This window comes from Rhinopithecus bieti, unplaced genomic scaffold, assembly GCF_001698545.2.
Source record: "Rhinopithecus bieti isolate Rb0 unplaced genomic scaffold, ASM169854v2 scaffold_17939, whole genome shotgun sequence".
Taxonomy (NCBI): domain Eukaryota; kingdom Metazoa; phylum Chordata; class Mammalia; order Primates; family Cercopithecidae; genus Rhinopithecus; species Rhinopithecus bieti.
The window spans coordinates 2,454,080-2,464,424 of NW_016809446.1; the positions used below are offsets into that span (position 1 = coordinate 2,454,080).

The following is a 10,345-nucleotide window of genomic DNA, read 5'->3' on the forward strand; positions in this document are numbered from 1 at the left end:
CTCCATCAAGGAATGTTGACTGCATTCCTTTGAATTCACAAGTAAGTGTCCAATCTCCTGATTAGAATAGCTTTTTGATTCATCTCTCATTATTTACATAGTTAACTATAAACAACATTCTACAAAACCTTGGCTGAATTCAGTGTAATGTTCGATCTGACTCCAGACATTACATGCCTTCAGAAGGCATCAAGAAAGAAATGATTGAAAGTAACATGCCCAACCTTCAATTTATTATTTTTATTATCATCATCATTGAGACTCCCTTACTACAGTTGCATGAAGTTGCAATAGTCAAGGCTGGTCATGTGCTCTGTTTGTATTTCAGGTCATGGGAGTGGTAGGACCTTCCAGTGTTGCTGATGGATTACCCCTTCTTCATCTCAGCCCTTATCTCTCACCACCTCTACCCTTCAGCACAGCTGTTGTCCGGCTTGTAGCGTTGCAGATACAGGTGTGACTGCCTTACCTGTTTGTCACGCTCATTAAGTTGCTGGTTGAGGCACCAGATCATGGTGTTCTCGTTTTTTTCTGCAAAGGCTGGGCAAAATCTGTGAAACAAAAGTGTAAACATCTCCAAACTTTTATAGATTTGGAGCTTCAGCCCTGAGCTTGGCCCTAAGTTGTGCTTCTGTAATTCTTCTTGAGATCTCAAATATAGCAGAGTCATTTAGTCCTGCCACAACTTCAGGAACCACTTCAGTCATTTAAAATGTGTGCAAAATAATGGTTCACAGATAATCAGCTCACAATTGTTAATTAAAAGAGGCAGTAATATTCACAGTCTGGTTTTAAATTATTTTCAGAAAGAATTGCAATATAAAATTCTTTCAAATGTTATCGCTAGACTTTGAATATCTTAATTTTCTTTAATGATTGTGGGTTGAATATTATGTGTGCTTTTTAAAGAAAATTCTCCCCTTAATTTATTTCTTAAAATTAAAATAATCATTCCCAAGGCAAAAAAAAAAAAAAAAAAAAAAAACAGAACTGCAGAATCCCAACTCTCTTATTTCTGTGTGTCACCCAGTTTTAGAGAATGAAAAATCACTGGAAAGCTCTATAATCAATGGAAAGTACACAACTGATGTAAGTGGATAACTGACCCATCCATTGTTTGACAACCAAGCTTGATGGCTCATCAACCAGAGAATGGGTAGATGATAGAAAAGAGATCAAGTAAGAGCTATGGCTACTGTGCAGAAGAGTGACATCCTTAAAGTGATACACTTTAATAGCTTGTGTACAAAGATCACATATTTCTTTCTATATTGCATATTGTTTCCTGGCTTGAAGAAGGCCTTTCATGGCAGGTGCCAGAGGAATAACTCCAAAATGGAGCAAGTGAGAAGTTCTGATTTTCTTCCTTCTCCTTTGTTGTTAAAATATTTATTGGTAGAAAAATAGAGAAAATTAATGGGGACATGAAGTTGTTTTGTACCTGACCATAAGTATTTTAATTTTCATTTAATATTCAAGATGTTACTATCTTTTTAGGTATATAGCTCTCAATTATATCAAGACAATGGTAAAGTATCAGTTTTGGGTGAAGCTTGTATGCTCTGCAGATGACAATTGAACTCATAGTTTACAGGAGCAGCCAGCAGGGAGTCACCGTCTCCATCATACTGTGTAAAAACAAACATACTAAATGGGTGTGGTGGTCAATTAATCTTTTTTTCTATTATTGCTGCACAGGCTTTAAAAGAAGATTTTCCTTTAAGCCATGTGATCTCCCCATTCACCAATCAAGAGCGAAGGGAGGGGATGCTTTTAAATCTGCTCATCCCATTTGTGCTCACAGTAGGATCTGGAAGCAAAGGTCTGATTAATTTAACTAAAGGAAATTTATCATTGTCGTTGTGTTTTCTTAAATGTCAGGCTGTTATTTCTTTTTCCTGTTCCCATGAAGGCTATCACTGAAGTCAATCTGAATGATTTAAATAGGGTCATCTCAGGGAATAAGAGTTTTTCTTTCTTTTCAGTTTAGCTACCTGGGACCAGAGTTTCTCTGCTGTACTTCTTAGAAGATACATCCTATTTAAAGACATTTCAGTACAGCAAAAATCAGGGAACAGTGGTTCAATTCAGTTGAGAAAATGGTATTCATTGAGTAAGAATTGACAGGTGAACAAACTTGTACAATCTACGGACACTGAGTTTAGCAGAAATCCTGCCACTGTCATTAAATTCCAATGTATTTTCATTACTCTTTCTTCTTAGGGGTAGAGGGATTCTTTTAGAAAAAGTTTATCTCAAATGTAAGTACAGTGCATCATGAGTATTTGCAAAAAGAAAGGAGATTGAAATGGTAAGCAAGACATTTGGCTAAGACCACAAGGTTTTGGGTACCCACTATGGAGAAAATACTCAGATGCCAGGAACACTGTTTCTGTCCATTGGTGAAGCTGTACTTGATGGGAAACACCTGAATTTCTAGGGTGTTGTAGTTTGGACTTGGAAAGAGCTGAGTTTTTCTGTATCTAATGTGGACAGTCTACCTTGTGATGTTTTTCTTTCCACTTCCCTCTTCCAAATTCTGCCCCTCAGATAGTCCCTGGCTGGAGCAGCCTGAGGTGCAGCTGCTGCTGCAGACGGTCATCAATGTGCTCCTGCCACCGCGGATCATCAGCACATCTAGGAGCAAGAATTTCATGTTAGAGAGCTCCCCAGCCCACTGCTCCACCCCTGGGGATGCAGGGAAAGACTTGCGCAGGGAAGGGCTGGCTGAGTCCACCAGCCAAGCAGCATACTTGGGTTGGTACTTTCTCTATCTCTCTGTTTGTGCATGTGTATGTATATATATGTGAAAACATATGTGTAGATAGCTAGATAGATAAATAAATAGATGTACTTAGGTAAGTTCCAACTTAACTCAGAAAGAATTTGGAGAGACCTTAAACCAGAATATATTTAAAGAAACCTCAATCCAGAATGTATTTAAAGAAGCCACTTGAACAAGAAACATTACCCTTGCAAAAGAGTCTGGTTTCCTTCAGTAAACATATGCCAAAAAACAACGTGGTTTCACATCTGCCATGCCTAAATTACTTGGCTGTTTTATATAAGAGTGTCTGGGTTTGTAAGGAAGGCATCTGCAGTAAAGATTCTTCCATGCTGATTAAGTACAAGTTCACTAGTGAGATTCAGTAGCTGCTATGAGATCTAAACTCAGTCTAGTATACAAAGACACAGCATTGCACAACACGTGGGGCTTATTGGTCTATCACCTATATAAATGGGGTTCTGGAGTTGGGTAGTCTACATCCTGTGCAGCAAGATTTGGTGACTTTGCAATATGTTATGCCCCCTACTAGCTATTTTTCCTCCCTTAAAATGTCTTTAATCTCCACCTTGATCATTACTCTAGTGAGGCCAATCCAGTCCTGCTCCCATAGGCTTCCCAATCCCTTTCCCTCTTTGACTCCTACTTTCCCATTATCCCATGCTGCCTTTAACCTGGTCCTGACCCATGGAGCAATGGAAAGCCACCCTTTGGCCCTGAATGAACTGGGCCAACAGGAAAAGACTACTCTTGCCATAGCACTGAGAACAAGGGGCACTGGCAGTGGGGAATTTCAAAATGAGAAAGTGTTGCCTGACATTTTTCAATTCACCAAAGCAGATATTGGTGGGAAGTATAAGATGAATACAAACACACTGATGAAAATGAGTCCTTGGAGTTTGGAGTATGGGGGATGTTTGAACTGCATTATAATGGGATGCGTTTGAAAATGAGGGGATTGACAATGAAAATTAAAAAGAAGAAAAAGACACAAGGAATGCATGTACCCAGGACCAAACCATATGGATGCTCAGTTGGCCAAAGCATACAAAAGTAGAATTCAAATCTAGGCTCTATCATAGAGCCCTACATGAAGTTTAGGATTGCGCAGAGGATGATGGAGAAAAGAGGTTTACCATGTACAGGAAGGATATGAGAAGACACTTGATGAGCTGCCATCCTCTCCACTGTCTGCCTTTTCAGTGAAGAGTTCTTTTTACTTTGTTACATGGCCAGGCTACTGAACCTGTATTTTAAGTTTGTTTTTACATTTATTTTGAGCACTTACTGTGCACCAAGCAGTTTTCTGTGCTTTACACTATTACCACATAGAATCCTCTCATCCTCTCAATAACTCTAAGAAGTTAGTGTTATTCTCATTTTAGGAGTGAAGAGCCTGGGGCCCAGAAAGGTTGAATAACTTGCCTGAAGGCATATATCTTAATAAGTGACAAAGCTAGAATGAGTCTCTGTTCTTGAGCCCCTTTTATACACTGCTGTGTGTTAGGCTGATGGAAGTTTAGGTGGAAAGTAGAGTGGCAGAGAGCCAACAGGCTTAGTAACAGTGAAAACATCATCAGAATTAGGGTAGAGAAAGAGGAGTGTTGTTTTTTGTTTGTTTGTTTGTTTAGTTGAGGGAAAAGAATTGAGATGAGCAATTGCTGTGAAAAGTGAGATTTTGAGGAGGAATACAGGTAAGAAAGAATCTTGCAATCTCTCACTGTATTACATGGCATGGTTCTTTCCTGGAAACATCCTAAAGATGGTAAAGGCATATGTGACTCTTGAGAATTTTAGAGAATTGGATTTCTTTGTGCATTTAGTCACTGAATGCCCTTAAGAAAGATTTTTGTGTTTTCCAAATTAGAATCAAAATGTGTTTAGTATACACATTGTTTAGGTGCTGAGATTGATGGGAGTTAAGAATGGTCCAGAAGGCTCAGGTCACTTGACTGCCCCATGGCAGACTCCATGGTACAAGCTGTAGTGGCAGAGGGAGCTCCCGTCATCATCTTTGACGTCTTCACAATACTCTGGGTTGTCCTGACATGGTTTGGGATATCTGCTTCCTGAAAAATAAAAATAAATGTAGATTGTGAAGGGCTGCCAGAATCTGAGAGGAAAGAGATGCAGACAAATAAATCTAGTAGGGTTTAGTAATAGACATAGGGTGCAATGAAGGAAGGAGGTGTTTTTTATTTTTGGAAAGATACACTGAACGCATTTACTGGTTACCTCTGAGGAGCAGTTTAGTGTGGGGTCAGGAAGGGAACTAGGAAGGAAAAGGACTTAATTTTTTTAACTTTGTGCACTTCTTCATGGTTTTATTTTACTTTTAGTAACACAAATATTTATTTTTATGGTTAAAAGAAAAAAGGAAAAGATTTTTAAGATCCATATTTTAGCTAAGAATGTGAGTGATATGTCCGTATTACCATGAAGTTATTATGACAAACCTTTTGGAAGGTAAAACATTAGCCACACATCGTGTTTATAAAATATTTTCCTTTCAATTCAGTGGACCACATTGCTCTATATTTTCCAAAATAGTAGTTCTTAAGATGCACTTAAGAAAGATACTTAGGTACTCTTCATCAGAATCAAAACACTTAACATACACGTTTTTGTTTCGATGTTCAGAATACTCTTGCTCGGGAATACATATGAAGTTTTTAGAAACATGGAGAGAGTTTAGAAATTTAGAAAATTTCTAAAGGTGCAAAAAGGGCTCTGGATGTAGGTTGGGTTCCTCTGAAGCACAGGTCCACAGGCTCACTTTTCTCTTTTCCCGGTGTGAAGCGCTGAAGGTGATTCTCGTCTGCTTTGAGAGGCAGCTCGGAAGCCAGTGGTACTGGCTGAGCCTCCAGGTGAAGGAAATGGCTCTGCGGAAGGTGGGAGGCCTGGCCCTTTGGGACTTCCTCGACTTCATCGTGCGGACCCGAATACCCATCTTTGTGCTTTTGCGCCCTTTCATCCAGTGCAAGGTGTGGTGTGTGCTTCTCCTCCTGAAAGTGGCAAGCTCGAATAAATGTGTGGCTCTCTACTGAGGCAGGAATATGGCAGGAGTGCTCATAGTACCTACCGTTGCCAGTTATTAGGGCCGGTTAATACCATGCTTGATGAGAAAATCACCCAAAAATATATTCCAGAGGATAAAATTTCACACTAGAAATGCCTTCACAGTAAGAGCTTTATTGGAGTCTGTAAAACTTTGCCCACTCCCTACTAATCATCCCCCACTCTACCCACCCAAAAGATTGGTCCAGTGGAATAGTTTGGAGAATCTTCTATCTTCAGTGGCATGACTGAGATCTGATTTTAAATAAACATATGAAAAACATAGGATACTTAACGTATGTTTTTCCTCCAAGACCCCCAGTACCCATCTATGTTTGTTCTTTCCATGCCCCAATTTCTTAGGGTAGTGATTTAAAACAATGTAATTATTAAGCACTTCCTGTGTAAAGTGCCATTCTAGGAACATCACATGCATTACCTTATTTATTCCTCGCAACAATGGGTACAGCAATTAGCCCATTTTACTGATGGAAAATTGAGGCCCTGAGAATGTTATGCCTTCCTTTCAGCTGCTGGCCCAACCAGCAGAGAATCATGAAGAGCTTTCTGCCCGCCAGCATATTGCTGACCAGCTGGAGCGGCGCTTCATACCACGCCCTTTGTGTAAGAGCTCGCTCATTGCTGAGTTCAACAGTGAACTAAAAATTCTGAAAGAGGCAGTTCATAGTGGATCGGGTGAGTGTGCCTGAGAGTGTTGTGAATTTGTTTTGACTAATGGAACTCACAGCCTACAAAGAATCCCTCCATCCAGGTCACCACACTTTTTGGAACTATGAATACGTTAGCCATTTTGGTACACTACTAGATTTGACGATTTCTAATAAGTTAGCCATCTGACCACTACTAGATTTGACTTCCTCTTTTGTCAGTAACGAAATAGAAATTAAAAGGATATCATAAGAATTTAGTTTTCTTCCTTTTCTATATATTTTTTAATCTTCATTTTAGTAGTTAATCTCTTTCTTGAATATTTAATTGGAGAAAAAAATGGTTTAAATTATTATCTTTATTTCCTTTTTGAAAAAGAGAAGGGGGACATTCATTTATTGAACTTCTATTTAATGGTAGATTATTTCCTAAGCTATACAAATACCTTCAAGGTGTATAATTGAAAGTCCCTGTAAAGAATGAGGAAACAGACACAGTAGAAAATAGGTAAATAATTTACAAGTAAATAACTTACTACTATTGCATAGAAAATGATTATTGTAAAGGGATTTTTCAACCAGATCGGTATGATTGATTTATAAAGCCTTTAACTTTAACTTTTCACACATCGGAAGGGGAAGGATTGATTCCCTCAGAGCTGGCTAACTAGGAGGTACTTTCTTTACATTATTTTACATTATTCTACAGATATTCTTTGAGACTACATTGCTTTCTTTCTTATATCCTCAGATTACTGAGGGAGGAACATAAATCATTATTTGCCATTAGAGGGCAGTCATTATCCACAAGTAAAATGTAACATGTGATAGGTTTTCTTTTTTGTGGGAGGGAAGGGTTATTTCCTTTCTTTTGAAAGCTTTTATTGTTCTTTGCAGACAATGTGGTAAAAACAAAAAAATGACAAGTATAATCCTGGTGAAGTTTACACATTATCATTCAAATATTTTACTTTGTAATAAAATAACCTGACATAGAAATGAGGGGTATTTTATAGGTTGTAATTTCCAGAAAATGAGAATGAGAACAGTTTTGATTATGCATTCTGATGGTGGGGTTCACATCAGACAACTTATTTATTACTTTGATATGTTTGTGTCAGATAAGATATATTTCTTAGTAAAAATTGCCAAGTTGGAAGTTACAATTCAGGTCAAAGTTAATTTGCATCCTACCAACCCTGGAAAATAAAATAGAAAACCAATAAGAAAGGCAACAATGTCAAAGCATTTAATATTGTTACAGATGTTATGCTCTGGCAAGGGAACTATTTAATTATATCAGTGGCCAATATTGATTCTTTAAAATAAAAATTCCCCACTTTCACTTGCAACTTTGTTATAAAGATCATTTGTCTGGGACACATTATTTAACGAACCTTTCCTAAAAATTACAAGTGATCAGGGAGGACTTTGAAGCGGACATTTAAGATTCTCACCATGCATTTCCTTTGGTCTCTCGAATCCTCTAGCCTACCAAGGCAAGACATCCATCAGTACCGTGGGCACCTCCACCTCTGCTTACCGCCTGAGCTTGGCCACCATGTCCCGCTCTAACACAGGCACGGGCACTGTCTGGGAGCAGGATAGTGAGCCATCCCAGCAAGCTTCGCAGGACACCCTGAGTCGGACTGATGAGGAAGATGAGGAAAGTAGGTCATTCCCAAGAATCTGGGTGGAAGACACGGCTTGGCCATAGGAGCAGGGGCTTGGGAAGGATTACTGCCCTCTGACCTTTTCCACTTCTGATCCCCCAGTCATTTTTACAGAAGGAGTTCTAGGGAAAATATGACTGATTCCATGACTCCTAATGCCTGTTTTCTATACATTTCTTGATATCCTTTGGTCATTTAAAAAGAATTCAGGAAAAAAGTAAATCGTTAGTGACTCCTAAAGTTTCTTTAAACCTGTATAGTCAACTTTTTCCACTAACTCCCATTTAAATTGTGGATAACTAACCAAGAAAAGCACTTACTCTCATTTTCCCTGGACATCTTGCTTAGAGGGTTGATCGGCACCTAAATGACATCATTAGGCAAGGAAAAGTGAGCCATGTATATGCCTAGGACTCAGAAAAGACCAGTTGGCTCTGCCAGCCAGTATGTAAACCAGCAGGCTGTCTTGAGGGAAAGTACTCCAAATTTGAGTTAAGAGAGTCCCCAGTGACTAGGTCAGCCCAGACACTTCTAAGGCATGTGCTAGAGATTTGGTGTTATGACATGAGGAGAAATACTACATGTATATGCTTCATAGGAGGTTATAAAAAGTAAAATTAGGGTGAAAGATTCCATTAAATGCTACTGTCATTTCAGGAGTCTTGAAATTGCATAAATTATTTTCCACTTGTATGTTAAGATACTCTGATATAACGTTTATAGCAAAGTTGTGTTGTCAATGCCATATGAATGAGAACAAAGTTTAGATCTTCACTCAGAGGCTCTCCATACCAAACAACAACAAAAAGCTCTACTCTGAACTAAATTAAATAGAAGAAATGAGAGTTGAGGTTAGAACTTTAATTAAGATGAATGAAAGTGTTTTAATATGCTACAACAGTTGGGAATGTAAGAGAAGAGAAAAAATAAATGCTTTGTCAGTACTTACCAGTAATATTTGCAGATTTAGCTTCAGCATTGATCAAAGGAAAAATCATGTTGTCCTGCGGCTGGCCTATAGACACATTTGTGTCTAAATCACCCTGGTGACTGCTCATGAAAATACAGCTAAAGTTGTAATTAGGGAAATCTTGACTGAGAAAACACCATGAAAGAGAAAAGGATCAGCAGTTTAAATATCCATTAAGTATGGGTAAAACTTAAAGAAAATCAATTTTTTCTTTAATGCTTGAAGTAGCCTCTCCCAGCAATTCTTATTAATTATAGGAAATGATATCACCTATTTTTGTAGAGCTAAATATATTTTGCAGGTAACCTTATAAATAATGGATGACCTAAGCCGTAGGAAGGAGCAAGGGAAGAAAAGTAAGTAAGACTTAAACAGGGATATCACTGGCCAAAAGCCAACACTAACATACTGATGAGGCAGCAGGCGGATTGGGGAGCCATGCAATTTTTTGCTTATATCTCTGATCACAGACATCACAACGATCCCAATGAAAGCAAGATTGCTAACAAATGGTATCGTGTCTTTGTGATATGGGTGTGTATTAATTTAAACAGGGAGAGGTATGAAAACCAGTTCATTGTTTTGAATTAAACTTCCTTACATTCAATAATCAGACTTGTATTAAGGCCTATCAGGTATAAGATAAGGAAGAAGGAAGTATGAGAAAGATACGTTCTCTGCTTTCTAAGACCTTATAATAGATATAGTTATGTAGAGGAGATGAGAGACATTTACAAAAAAGAACACTGAACAAAAGAGTTAGTGGAAGACAGCACATGATTAATCACCAAACAAATACTGGGGACATAAGTGTTAAGTGATATGTGAGTACAAATAAGGGAGAATAATCAATAGGATTTGGGAAAGGCCTTTGTAGAAAAGCTCAATCTATCCTACCACTTTTTTAATATTTTTAAGGCACATTTGTTTATTCTCTTCCCTGTGGACACATGTAAAAAAAAAATATCATTCTATAACAAGAATCAATTGTAAGTCAGTGATTATATAGCAAATTAAAATTGCTAGCACTTTTTATATTCATGGTTTGATTTGAAATAAGTTCATGGGAGGCCGAGACAGGCGGATCACGAGGTCAGGAGATCAAGACCATCCTGGCTAACATGGTGAAACCCCGTCTCTACTAAAAATACAAAAAACTAGCCGGGTGAGGTGGCAGGCGCCTGTAGTCCCA

The 10,345-nt window shown here is 38.3% G+C and overlaps 1 protein-coding gene across 11 annotated transcripts in view; it reads left to right on the forward strand.

The window, feature by feature from the left end:
• The window catches only part of UNC80 (unc-80 subunit of NALCN channel complex), a 231,389-nt gene that overhangs the window by 201,034 nt on the left and 20,010 nt on the right, over nucleotides 1-10,345 (forward strand). For all 11 annotated transcript variants that reach the window (XR_001888651.1, XM_017889402.1, XM_017889408.1 and 8 more), the window contains 6 exons: nucleotides 329-454; nucleotides 1,699-1,822; nucleotides 2,551-2,757; nucleotides 5,585-5,769; nucleotides 6,373-6,538; nucleotides 8,001-8,180. Coding sequence is in view for 10 of the 11 variants with exons in the window: in XM_017889402.1 (XP_017744891.1) it covers nucleotides 329-454; nucleotides 1,699-1,822; nucleotides 2,551-2,757; nucleotides 5,585-5,769; nucleotides 6,373-6,538; nucleotides 8,001-8,180 (988 nt within the window). In the remaining variant the exon portion in view is untranslated. The remainder of the gene's footprint in view (nucleotides 1-328; nucleotides 455-1,698; nucleotides 1,823-2,550; nucleotides 2,758-5,584; nucleotides 5,770-6,372; nucleotides 6,539-8,000; nucleotides 8,181-10,345) is intronic.